This window comes from Musca autumnalis, unplaced genomic scaffold (genome assembly GCF_047663935.1).
Source record: "Musca autumnalis isolate F117 unplaced genomic scaffold, ASM4766393v1 scaffold_3, whole genome shotgun sequence".
Classification (NCBI taxonomy): domain Eukaryota; kingdom Metazoa; phylum Arthropoda; class Insecta; order Diptera; family Muscidae; genus Musca; species Musca autumnalis.
In genome coordinates this window covers 260,906,610-260,920,763 of record NW_027411866.1, presented here as the reverse complement: position 1 = coordinate 260,920,763, position 14,154 = coordinate 260,906,610, and the positions used below count along the sequence as shown (strand labels likewise).

The 14,154-nt window shown below is 31.9% G+C and overlaps 1 protein-coding gene across 21 annotated transcripts in view; it reads left to right on the top strand.

Moving 5' to 3' along the window:
* The window catches only part of rdgB (retinal degeneration B), a 60,052-nt gene extending 46,631 nt beyond the window's left edge, over positions 1 to 13,421 (top strand). For 2 of the 21 annotated variants that reach the window (XM_073978249.1, XM_073978250.1), the window contains exons 7-17: positions 1,285 to 1,314; positions 1,418 to 1,493; positions 1,567 to 1,860; positions 1,916 to 2,575; positions 2,642 to 2,809; positions 2,874 to 3,011; positions 3,143 to 3,291; positions 3,363 to 4,181; positions 4,245 to 4,417; positions 5,789 to 6,321; positions 7,620 to 8,619. In XM_073978249.1, coding sequence (XP_073834350.1) covers positions 1,285 to 1,314; positions 1,418 to 1,493; positions 1,567 to 1,860; positions 1,916 to 2,575; positions 2,642 to 2,809; positions 2,874 to 3,011; positions 3,143 to 3,291; positions 3,363 to 4,181; positions 4,245 to 4,417; positions 5,789 to 5,864 — 2,583 coding nt within the window. In that variant the 3' untranslated portion in view covers positions 5,865 to 6,321; positions 7,620 to 8,619. Of the gene's footprint in view, positions 1 to 1,284; positions 1,315 to 1,417; positions 1,494 to 1,566; positions 1,861 to 1,915; positions 2,576 to 2,641; positions 2,810 to 2,873; positions 3,012 to 3,142; positions 3,292 to 3,362; positions 4,182 to 4,244; positions 4,418 to 4,905; positions 5,146 to 5,404; positions 6,322 to 7,619; positions 8,620 to 12,557 lie in introns of those variants that run through there. The other 19 variants (XM_073978263.1, XM_073978264.1, XM_073978256.1 and 16 more) reach the window with 12 other exon arrangements.
* Positions 13,422 to 14,154: the final 733 nt, after the last annotated feature.

Below are 14,154 nucleotides of genomic sequence, written 5' to 3'. Positions count from 1 at the left end.
ATTCAATTCAACTCATGGACCGATTGGAGCTTATGTTACAAATAATTTGTGCATGTATGTCATACAAATTTAAACTTAAGACCCCTCACAGTGCAATCAACTGTAAACTTTAACATGGGGATGTCATAGGAGGTAACCAATTGACCCTATATGCATTACCTGTTGGTGGTACTGTACTAGTTCCAAGTTTACAGTCATATATCACTACCGTTAAAAAAGTGGTAGATATTATTTAAGGGGAAATAGTCGCAACTGGCGCCTCGTCGTTTACTCGGGGATAAAAAGTTGTCAATTGGTTCCCTTCGCATTACTTAGGGGTCAGTTTTGTACTAGTTTAGGACTATTTAAATTGCGACAATTGGAATTGCTAGCGGGTAGAGAGAAGAAGAGGGCAATTTGCATCTTTCGTTCGTATTCCTTTTTTATACCAGAACATATGAATAATATGTACGAATATGTTCAGTCCATCAACACTAATTTCTGGTATTGGATGCTGGATTTATATTTAAGTTATTAAGAAAATGTAAATGTGAATTATTAATACAACTCGTCGTTTAAGTTAAGTTAATTTAGTCGCAACTGACGCCTCCTCGTTTACTTGGGGATAAAAAGGTGTCAATTGGTTCCCTTTGCATTACTTAGGGGTCAATATTTGTACTAGTACGGACTAGAACTAGTTCTGGACTACTTCAATTGCGACAATTGGAATTTTCGTTGCAAGCGGGATATGTGAGGTTTTGCAATGCTTCGCATTTTTTTGATCCCAATTAAAGACATAAATTGAGATATTAGTTCCAATGGATTCTTCAAATAAAGACTTCCATGCCATGTTCCACTAAGACTATTTGAATAGAAATTCGAACTTTTTGTTTTCAATGAAACAAACATTTTCTACAACAACAAAAGATCGGTGGAAATTTAAAATCGAATCTAGGATAAGCAATTAATGTATGTATGTACCTCCAGCTTTTTTTGTCCAACTTGCGCATTACTTCAAGGACCACTTTACATACTCTAATTAGTTGTTTGTTTTATTTTTTGGAAATCCCACATTTTTGTTTTTTTTTGAAACAATGAATGAGTTTTGTGTTCAATAAAAAAGTTTGCCAAAAATTAGTGTGAAAATAACCACTTGTGTCTTTTAAAAAACTCGATGAATATGTTTGTTAATTTCTTAAAGCTTTTCATATTTTAATCTCTATTGTGTTAACATTTGCGTTCTTCTTTCTTACATTTAAATGTTTTCCTTTAAAATATTCTCTCTTTTAATTTAATTTCTATAAGACGCATGCCAAAAATGCTAAACATAAAAATGTAAGTTCTATTCAATGTCGAGTTTTGAGAAAATTAAAATATGTACAACTAAAATTTGTTTAATGTGTTACTATGATTAACTTTAACTTTGTTTTTTTCACAGGTGGCGAATTGGCGTATGGAACGTCTGGAAGTTGATTCTAAATCAAATTCAGATGAAGAATTCTTCGACTGTGTAGGTAGGTATTTATTATGTCACGGATTATATCATAGATATTTTTTGAAATGTATATTTAACTCACTTTTTTCTAGATACAAATGAAACCAACTCCTTGGCCAAATGGAGTTCATTGGAAATTTTGGGCGAAACTGACGATAGTCCGCCACCACATAGTGGAGTACCTGGCAAAAATAATAAAGATGATAGTATTTTCAATCAAGACTTTCTTATGCGTGTAGCTTCTGAAAGAGGTAATAAACGACAATTAAGATCATCGGCAAGCCTGGAAAGAGGTGGTCATGATGGATCTCCGCCCGGCTCTCCGGGAACACCTTCGTGCTCTACAACCATACTAATTATGGTGGTACATGCCGGCAGTGTTCTGGGTAAGGTGTTCAATGCCATATACTAAACAGTTTGATAATCGGATCTCTATTTTAGATGCCACCAGTGAATTGACTTCCAAGAAATCTGATGTTACTACTTTCCGTGGAGCTTTCGAATCAGTTATGCGCCAACATTATCCGAGCCTTTTAAGTCATGTTACCATTAAAATGGTTCCTTGTCCATCCATTTGTACAGATGCTTTGGGCATACTCTCAAGCCTAAGTCCATACTCGTTTGATGCCTCTCCTTCTGCTGATATACCAAATATAGCTGATGTTCCTATTGGAGCCATACCATTGCTTTCAGTTTCTTCACCAGAATTCCAAGATACTGTTCACAAAACGGTGGCTGCTGCAAATATTGTGTACCAAGAATTTTTGAAATCAGAGGAAGGTCGTGGATTTTCTGGTCAAGTTGTTATGTTGGGCGATTCTATGGGATCGCTTTTGGCATACGAAGCTTTGTGTCGTGGTTCATCCAACAACGATGGTGGCAGTCGTTCCTCGCGTACTACCGATGATGACGAGCGTTTCGATGATAGTGATATGGATGCCAAACGGCTATTGGTTGCTCCCTCGCCACGACGCAGACGTTCATCTTCATCAAGTGATTCGAAAAATTCAAAATTAGAATTTGAGGTTAGTGACTTTTTCATGTTTGGTTCACCATTGTCCATTGTTTTGGCAGCTAAGAAACTACACGATGCAAAAACAGGTTAGTTCGAAGACTTTAGCGGCTGTAAAAGAAGTATCTTACTGATTTGTTGTGTTTTGATTGCAGCATTACAACGCCCGAATTGCCATCAAGTTTACAATTTATTTCATCCAACCGATCCAACAGCTTCCAGGCTGGAACCTTTGCTTAGTGCAAGATTTTCAATGTTGGCTCCAGTCAATGTACCACGGTATGCCAAATATCCTCTGGGAAATGGACAACCACTGCATTTATGTGAGCACTTCCATGAAATGAGTTTAAACTTTGTTATATAGTAGATCGTTTTCTTGTGTTTTAGTGGAGGTTATACAATCTCATCCTCATCATTTCAGCGAAGGCCATAATTTATTGGGTGGTCGCCGTCTCTCGGATGCTTCCATGCAAAGTACAGTATCGGGTTTAATAGAAAATATATCTCTAAGTACCATTAACACAAGTAAGTTGCTCCACCCCAGTAGTTTAAATGCTATGAGAAACCACTCCATTGCTGCTTATATTATGATAGTTTCGTGCCCAGATCCTTATTTACTGCTTGGATATTAATTTCATTGGTAATTCTCTTTTCAGTACAAATGAAATGGTGGGGTTCCAAACGTTTAGACTATGCTCTCTACTGCCCGGAGGGATTGAGCAATTTCCCAGCCAATGCTCTGCCACATTTGTTCCATGCCAGCTATTGGGAGAGTGCAGATGTTATAGCTTTTATTTTAAGACAGGTTTGTTGTTGCTATTATAAAATATTCTAATTCAAAATGGTGTACCGTTACTGGTTGTTATTCCTTTGCAGATTGGCAAATTTGAAGGCATTCCATATGTAAGTTCTTCAGACACAAAGGAGAGTGTTCAATTCAATCCTGGACAACCGTGCGAGAAATGGATCCGAAAACGAACCTCTGTCAAGTTGAAGAATGTTGCCGCAAATCATAGGGCTAATGATGTTATAGTATCTGATGGTCGTGAAAAACGAATTAATGCTCGTTTCATGTACGGGCCCTTAGACATGATCACATTGCATGGTGAAAAGGTTGATGTGCACATTATGAAGGATCCACCTGCTGGCGAGTGGACTTATCTTAATACTGAAGTTACCGATAAGACTGGACGCATCTCCTATACAATTCCCGATGACGTTATACGAGGTTATGGCATTTATCCAGTTAAGATGGTGGTCAGAGGCGATCACACATCGGTCGATTGTTATTTGGCTGTGGTGCCTCCATTAACTGAGTGCGTTGTATTCAGCATAGATGGTTCTTTTACTGCTTCCGTTTCTGTCACTGGCCGAGATCCAAAGGTCAGAGCTGGAGCCGTAGACGTGTGTCGCCATTGGCAGGAACATGGTTATTTGTTAATATATATGACTGGTCGACCGGATATGCAGCAGCAACGTGTTGTTTCCTGGCTAAGCCAACATAATTTTCCCCATGGTCTGATATCATTTGCCGATGGACTCACCACTGATCCCCTCGGTCATAAAACAGCTTATTTAAATAATTTAGTTCAAAATCATGGAATCTCTATAATGGCAGCTTATGGCAGTAGTAAAGATATTAGTGTGTACACCAATGTGGGTTTGAGAATGGATCAAATATTTATTGTTGGCAAGGTAAAATATTACTGTTATAACTACCTACCATGTGGTGCTGACACTTTGTTTTCTATATTATAGGTTAGTAAGAAGCTACAAACTAATGCGACTGTCCTAAATGATGGATATGCTGCTCACTTAGCCGCCTTACAAGCTGTCGGCGGGTCTCGACCTGCCAAGGGTAATGCCCGTATGGTTATTCCGCGTGGATGTTTTAATCTGCCGGGGCAAACAGCAAATCCTAGACGTAGAAGGTAAGTTTAAATTGCCATTAACATAATCAGGTGTTATAATAATTAATTGGTCCAAAACTGTTGTATATGTATGTATGCTCGAATGTATGTATTCACAAAACTATATGATAAATCCACAGAAACAGAAAAATCTCAGAAGTCTTCTTTAGTATTCAAATGTAGATTGGTTTATTAATTTGCATTTAACGAAAAATATGTAATTTATTGTGTAAATAATTTAGTAAAGTTCCTGTGGATCTATAACTTTATAGTCCAATAGAGTTAAAATATAAACCCTATTCAATAATCCACATAACAGTCCAAAATATGTATGTAAATATTTCTAGATTTATGTTGGCATTGCATTGTGTTTTTAACATTGGCACAGTAATGTTTGAATTGTTTGCGTTTTCATTTTGCTTTTACCCTATTTTTTGGCACTAAAAAACCTTAAACAAATTTTGATTTTTGTTTATTTTGAAATTGTTTTTTATTATTTCCGGACATAGCAACGCATTCGATCCTACTAACACTGTCAACCCTATACAAATCTATGAGGAAGATTACAATTTCTAAGAGAGGCAAATTGATTTCAACCGTTCCTGGTTGTGTTTTTATTATTCGTGGATATTTGTTTTATTTTTCTTTGATTAACGAATTGATTTGTGTTTTCAAACTAACCACTATAATATTAACAACAGCTAAAATGTATTTCAATATGCATTCAACTAAATAAAATGTTTAAAATATGTGTTTTTGTTTTTCCTTTATTTATCATTCTTTTTGTTCTTCTTTTCTTTATTTTTCATTTCTGTGTTCGTTTTTGATTCATCCAACTGTGCATCTTTGGCCTTTTTGTATCATGGATCACCTGTCCCAACACCATCACCACCGTTCCTACCATGTGTTTGTGGCAATGAAATTTCTCCTACTAACACAAATACCACTCCTAACACTGCCGCCACCGTCCCCTCTCCATTCCCATATCCGTTCTTTTGTTTAAATTAGGCTGCATGAGCAACAGGACGCTTAAACCTGCAACTTATGTGGTGCTGTAACAAAGAAACAAGGACACTGAAGTTGTTGTTGTCGTTGTTGGACACAGCGTACCGCGAACACAGCGCGTAACGAACAATCACAATAAATGAAACAGTTATGAACAATTAGAGTATTTAATGAATGTTGTGTTACAACCTTGTAGAGAAAACCTTGCATTTCACCTTACCAAAAAGTTGATATTCCAAGAATTTATAATCACTTAATTTGTATTGTATCTATACTCCCACCACAACCCACCAATCAATGACACCACGTACAAAATGCTATCATCAATCAACGATCGATCGTTTGATTCCAAATCATCAACCAACTGATTTTCATCCAACCAATCAGCAACGAGACCGGTCTGTCTTCGCCAATACGCAGTGGCTATTTGAAACGTAAAACCTATTTTGGACATCAAAATTAAAACTCTCGACATTGTCTGCAGCAGCACTGCATAGAAGAGCGTGTTGAACTGCCAGGAGCTGTGGCACCACTACCTATAATTTATTCAATTCGAAGTTAAATCTAATCATCATCATACTCGAAAATAATGTCTCTCATCAAACGAAATGTGTAAACAAAGCAGACTACATACATATGTATTTAGATGTTATATAGTGAAGTCCGTCTCCAAATTCTATCGTATTATGCCACCCACAAACAATAGACATATGCAAACAAACAACTAACCAACTTTTCCTAACCCAATCAAACCACCACACCAAGTAGCAGCATAACCATGTGAGAGTGCTTAAGCAACTAAGTTAATAGCTGAGGATTTAGAAGAGCGTCTGTGCGTTCAAACTATAAATATAATCAATCATTACTCAAAATTAGATTTTAAATTAAAACAATAAAAGACGTCTAATATAAGTCACGCAGTAAGTATAAGTAATATTTATTATTACATAATTTAATCCATTTCCAATATTTTACGACAATACTAACTCTTGATGAGACTAGGTTTAGATCATTAAACGAACTATATATTATATACATATATTATTGCATAATTTCAGTAAGTTAAGGTGAGAACACAATGAGAAATTCATGCTTATCCAAGCCTGAATTTGTGTAAAGGAATAAAGAAATCAAAAATCGCATTTGAATTAGGTAGTACCTAAATTGAGCGTGAAGCAAGCAACAAAAGTCATTGTGTTTCTACCTTTAAAGCTTACCAAGTTTTCTCTTATAATTTCTGTAATTAATGCAGTATGTTGTTATAAGAGGTCAAATTGTCATCAAAAACAATATTTTTTTAAGACAAAAAGAGAATTCTATTAAATCGCATTTCCAACCTGTGAAGGAGTTGACAACAAAACTGTATTGTAAATCCGATATATGTACGATATGTGCAAATATCGTATGTTTATAGCAAAATCGACATTTTCAAATATTAATATCGCTAATGTTTTTATGTAAAGGGATTCTGTAACTTTTTTGTAGTTACCGGTAAAATTTAAAATGCAAAATTATGAATAAAAAGTTTAAATAAAAGTTGGCAACTAAAATTTAAAAAAACGTTCCCCCAATAGCTTAACTCATATTACTCTGTATTACAGACAACATTTTTGGTATCGGTAAGTCTTAGCGACGTACCAAAAAATTTCATTAATTAACGAAATTATAAGCAACAAAACAAACATTTATCGATAATTGTCGTTAACTTGTTACGGAATAGTATTACAAATATCAAGAAAAATATCATCCATGCTTAAGATACGTTCCAACAAAGATGTATTTTTACGTGAAAAAAAAATTCATCCAGTTTACAAATCAATTTGGATACGAAAGAAGTTTTTGCCATATTCTTCAATATATTTCATTCACTGAGTTATTTGTGAATGAAAAACTTCTTTACGAAAAATTATGAACATTAGTTCATATTTTCAAATAGGACCCATTTAATTTTAACCCCAAATATAGCGAAGTCTCCCTTGTCCCATCTGGGATGCTTGTGAAACAATTATTATATAGCGATTTAATATTTTATTTTACATATTTTCTACTCAAAATATGTTTTTTCTGGTCTATGGCAGGATCAACCTCCTCAGATGGAAATATACAACAAGATTATTCAATTCCCCTAAAAATCGTCTTAGTTTTTTGGTTTAAGTCATACTATGCAATATTATTGTATATTAATGCTTATTATTACAATATCTATTATCCCCCACAGGTACCTGGCTAGAAAGACTGTATCCTCCTGTTGTTTGATGGTATTACAAACTACATAAAATCCTCCAAGAAACAACTAAAATACATACATACATGCATATATCATAAACAATCTCAACTAAATAAGCGTAAGCGTTGCAATAAATGTTAAGGCATCAAACTAATTGTGACTCAACTGGAGCTCATCCTATCTACAAGGGGAAAACGAGAGGCCCAGTTATACTCCTTCACAGTCCATCCCTTAAACAATGCCACTGTATTGCATGGTTTGCGGCAGTAGATTCTATGAAGTAACGGCGCAGCTTAGCAATACAATTTTCAACTACATACTATGAAATTCAAAATCGGATTACTAGTATAGTATCATAACTTCCTGTTTGATGATATTTTATTAATAATATACATACATTATATAATTATACATTCATAACAAATACGATAGTAGATAATGTTATTTATTTACATACATACATATGTACATCATAACATTTCAATCACTCACAATCGACGCCACCACTAACTATAAATAAACTAAATATCCAGTGGATAGGTGTTAATGATTTAGATTTAGATGTCTATATGTGCATCTCAAAAAATCGGCATTCACAAACACACACACACACACCTCTCATATACAATAATATATACATACATCCTATTAGTTGTAGACTCGACATAGATTGTAAATGCTATCCTTGCCTGTAAATTATTAATCTTGTTATTATTCAATATGGAAATATCTAATTGTAAATTAAAGTTAACTTTGTGGTCAGTAGTTAAATTGTAATGCGTATTATGTATTTCTAAAGTGTCAAGCTTTTATTATGCGAATAATATTCTACATTTTGTTTGTTAAAAAATTAAAGTTTTATTCTTGAACAAAAAACTTCTGAAAACCAAGAAATTTCTTCTATAATTGTTAATGTATTGGTCATTTTATGGTTTAACTTGTGGAAATTTTAATAAACAATGCATACGTAATTCGGTGTTATTTTCTAAAATGTTTTTTTGATTTCCTAGGACATCATGTTTCCTCATTTTAAAATATCAAAGCAGTTGTGATAAAAAAGTTAGTATTTCTTATTATCAATTAAATCTAAATTTTATTACTAATACTGCAATATGGCCACAAAAAAATATAATAGTTGAATTCAATTTCCGGATCGTTTTGGTGCATTGGTAGCTAAATAATAAGTTAATCTCCAAATAAATGTATAATTGGCCTTAAATGGCTTTCTTTGTATTGAATGTAAGTAAATTGAAAAAAATCTTCAATGTTTTCATTACAAATGTTTAATTATTTTACTTCACAATTTCCAAAAAAACTCTACAGCTAGAAACTATAATGTTTTTGTTACATTATTGGAGTACCCGGCGTAGAATATGTGAATCTTATTTTTACAGAACATTTACAATATTAAATTGCATGTTCTTACATCTCTCCTCGTTTTGAAATGTTTACACTTGATAGTCCATAAAATGTGTGTTCGTTTACTCTATTCGCTTACAAGAAGTTACTGCACTTGTACAAATTATTGAGTAAACGAACACATCTAAAGTTATTATAAAAAGGGAGTAAATTGTTTGTTGGGAATGTCCCATACTTCAAGATATAAGTACTCCGAAAATTCCTAAAAAGCATATAACCACCAACATAATTAGCTACTCCTTTAATAAGAATACACAGAAAAAATTTATCGATTTTCTGGCGATAAAAAATTGTCATATTGACGAAATTCGATAAAATTGTTTGATCACAAAGTAAAAATACAACTGAATAAATATTTCACATATTGACTAAAATATTTATCGATTTTTTCATATTGAACTGATAAAATATTTCAAGTTTCAAGTATCAAAATATTCCAAGTTTTGTATCAGCATTCAGTGGTTGTTAGAATAGATACCAATAGACATTACGGTTATAACTTTTTTGCAATTTTTGCAAATATCAAAAATACCACCGCATAGCCGCGTAGAGCACGAAAAACTACTATGAAATACAGTGTCATTGTTCTCTATCGCGAAAAAGTTTCCGCGCCAAATGCATTGAAGTTCAGTAATGCATTATTTAATTTTATTTGCTTTCAGTAATAACAACAAAATAATTGTAAATATGAACATTTTTTATCGATTGAAAAAAATGTATTCAACAACTTTTTTCATCAATAGAATATTTTGTTTTTATCAAGCACAATGTGGAATATTTTGATAAATATTTTTGTCAATATGTGAAATATTTTATCAGTTGTATTTCTACTTTGTGATCACATATTTTTATCGAATTTTGTCAATATGAAAATTTTTTATCGCCGAAAATTCATAAATTTTTGATTGAATCTTTGAATTTTTTTATCAAATGGCTTTTTTTGTGTATGTGGTCGTTTTGCAACTTTTACCTTTGGTAGACCTTATGAATTCTAAATTCCCCAAAAAAACAATTCAAATACTAATTAAATAATGAGATTGTTATTGATATTAAAAACAAAATTTAGTGTTTCCTTTCATTTTAGTTACGTTTTCGCAAAACATATGTTATATATCCTGATGATGCTGGATTATCTGTAATAACATATGGATGCACAATAATATATTATTACAGTGATCTGGGAAAATAAATTGTGTTACTTAAAAATGTATAAACTAATTAGGTGCATTCGGATATCAGTTTAATAGAAATAAAACACCGTTTTTATTAGAGCCTTTTTGTAGGTTAACCTTCTTTATGAGCATTTATTTGACGTAGACGCAATGGACATTTGACATGGGTTTATTAGATCCGATTATATGCAGACATACTATGTAATTTATCCTGGTTAAGGAGATATGTTGTTTTGAATTGGCAAACAACACGCTTACTGTGTTAAAAATAATGTTTGCTCATATAAAAAATGTCAAATATATCCGACAGTGGACGGGGAAAGTCAATACTAATGGACCCTACACATATGGCATTTCCAGGTTCAAACATTTACCATAATCATCAGATTGAAATAGATATATAAATACATACACATATGGCATTTCCAGGTTCAAACATTTACCATAATCATCAGATTGAAATAGATATATAAATTTTCATTGTAATAATTACTGTTGACCTTTGGACTTTTTATCTTCTTAAGACTTATTTTGGCTCGAGGTGAGATGAAAATAAAAACAAAGTTTTTTTGATTTTTATTGTGCCGATATTTCGATCATATTCTATGATCATCATCAGTGAGTTAACTTAAAAAAGAATCAATAACAATAATTTTTACATTATTATATTAGCAAAAACTTAAAAAAGTTTTAAAAAAGATAAGCGTTTTCAAGATAAGCGATAGTAAATTCCATTTCAAGAACGAAAATGATGTCAGAAGAATACTGAAGATGAACGATTTCCCCAATAAAACCATCACAGAACTCACGGCAGCGGGTTATTTCGTACCGGATTGACCCGGAACCATACAACATCAGCGTTCCGGCCAATAGAACTCACAAAACATGTAATGTCCGAGAAAGATAAAAATATTGAGCCAAGGGCAGAAAAAGTATACAAAAGATCATACGTACCAGGTTTTTCTAAACGTTTTTCCAAATCAAATCTATACAAGAAAGATGAATTTCAATTAGCCTTAAAAAGCAACAACACAAATAATACATTTTTAGCCGAACAAAATCCAAAACACCACTTTAAGAAAAATCAAACGTTGTTTACAAGATAAGTTGCAATGGTGACAAATCCAACATATGCCAAAAGTTATATGTTGGCACTACAAAATTTTGGAGTAGTTCAAATTCCATTAACTGTTTTCCTTTTTTATATTGAATATTGTTCTGGAGTAGTCACAACTCAATCAAAAAGTTTTTTTAATAGGATTTTTTTTATATAACTTATATATTTTACTGTTTTAAAACAATCAATTCTTAAACCTTGTATGTTTTGTTTGGAGTAGTTGAACATCCCTCCCACTCCTTGCTGGAGTAGTTTCAATTCATGCATTTAAATCAAAAGTTTTCTGTAAGGAGATGCAAATTTATATGTTTTTTTTTACCCTTTATTATGATGAGTATTTTGTTTTGATTGGAGTAGTTTAACAGCCTTTCCTTATTAGTTTTAAGCTACTATATTAAGTCATGCAATTTGTTATTTTAAACTCAAATGTAGTATACAGCCCTAAGGTTGAAAGACTGGGCATTATAAAATGGAAATAAATTGAAATTGAAATTAATAAATCCGACCAAAAAGCAAAAAATTATCCCATTGAACAAAAAACTGTCTTAGCAGTTCATTGTTTCTTAACAGGGCATACCCACAATTTCGAAAAAGTCAATATTCTAACACAGGAGAACAACTATAAACGAAGATATATGTTAGAAATGTTACATATAATTAATATCCATGCAGAAAAGCGCATGAACTATAAAACCGATACAGAACACTGTGTGCAAATATTCAGAAACATAAATGAAACATGCGGGAAAATTTAGTTGAAAACCTAACTCAAACGAGAACAGAACATACGTAGAATGTGGTGCTAAAAAAGAAAAACAAAGAAATAAATGTAAATTTTTTGAAACTTGTTTAAGTTTTTGCTAATATAATAATGTAAAAATTCTTGTTATTGTTTCTTTTTTATCGTAATGATCGAAATCTCGGAAATCTCGGAACAATAAAAATCAAAAATAAAACACTATTTTTTTGCCTTAATAAGGCAAAAATAAAAAATCTTTGTTTTTATTTTCATCTGACCTCGAGCCAAAATAAGTCATAAGAATATATACATTTTCTTTGCATGTTTTTTTTTAATTCAGGCCATAAAACTCGTATTATTTCCTTAAAATTTGCTTTTTATTCGCAACATCCAAAAATAATGTTCCGTGTGTTGAACGATGTTTGCCACCCTACTTTATCATATTTTCCTTTATTTAAAATACACCTTATTTTCAATTTCAGCAAATATTCCTATCGGTATGTCCATGATGTATATAATACTAAAACTGAAACCCCCAAAATCACAAATACCTACCAGTACTATTAAAAAAAACTACGTACATAGTCTTGTCCCACCATTACCTGAATTAAACATGGTAAAAATAGTACAACTCATTACAAACTAATTTCGAACCAAAAACGAAAACAAAAAATTAAAACAAATAGTTAATATATTTAAAAAGAATACAACAATATTTTTGGAAGCCACCAAGAAAAACTCATCTAGCGAGAAAGATCACTTTTTAAAGAGAGTAAAAAACTAAAGAAATTAATGTTAAAATAAAACGTAATTTTGATGTGATTTTTTGAGACAACATAAAGTAATAAATTTAAAAACAATACCAAAAAACGAAAAATATTTCTAAAATATGCGTATTTACAAAGAAGAAAACATAAAAATGAACATCAGCAACAACAAAATACATAGAAATACAAACATATGAAAATATCCACAATGTATTAAATTAAAAAAAAATATATTTTCTTGATATGATATTAACTAAAAACCAAAAAGAACAAATAAAGCGAATATTTACTAAACTATATTTAATTATTCAAAGAAAAAACTAAATAAAATGTATTTAATAATTTTAAGCTTATTTATTGGCATTGTTGTTGGCAATGGAAAACCAAATTATAAAAACATCAACAAACAATACAAAATTCTTTAAAAAATGCAATAAGAACAAAAGAAACATTTCAATCAGATCATAGTTTGGAAAATAACGTCAATGTAATTCTGTCTTTAGAAGAGTACTAATGGATTATGAATCAATTTTAAGCTGGAATAAATTTGAAAGAAAAACGTCTTGTTATTTAGCGAAAGAGTTGTGTGTTATTATGTATTATGTTTTCTTTTACAAAACAGAAATGGTAAGTATATGTGTTTTAACATAGATCCCAACTACATAGCTGAATATGCTGAACAAATTTATAATTGTGTCACTACAAAGAATCAAAGAAAATCTCCAATTTAATTGGGTAATATTTAAAGCTAACGAGTTATAGTTGGTTTTGTTTATTACAAATGTTTATTAATTCTAGCGATCTGAGCGATCTTTGTTTCCATAGTAATTTGTATGGGATCAAAGATGATTTTTTACGAAAAATCTCTAAAGGCCACATTTAGAATCCAGTTGATAAAAAAACATTACCAGTTCATTTTTGTAGATAACAAATGATTTCTACAAAAAATGATGATCGGTTAACGATAACCCGTGCCCCCTGACCGATCTTTATTCCCATATTAATTTGAATGGGGGCCAAAAGTGAATTTTCAGGAAATCGATGAAAATATTTTACCAGTTCACTGTTGTGGCTAAAAAACGAGTAGTATTTTAATATTAGTATTTTAATACTAGTATTTTAATATTAGCCACTTTATAGTTCCAAAATTACCTATAAATAACACTGATCAACTCGACGTTTTTCACCCGATTTTTTCTTTCTGTTTCTAACTCAAGTTATTTTCAAATTCTCTATCAGATCTTGTCTTCTATATATAGCTCAGGGCCCTACTTTACGATTTTTAAGCAGATTTTCGCTATCCTCGGTAATC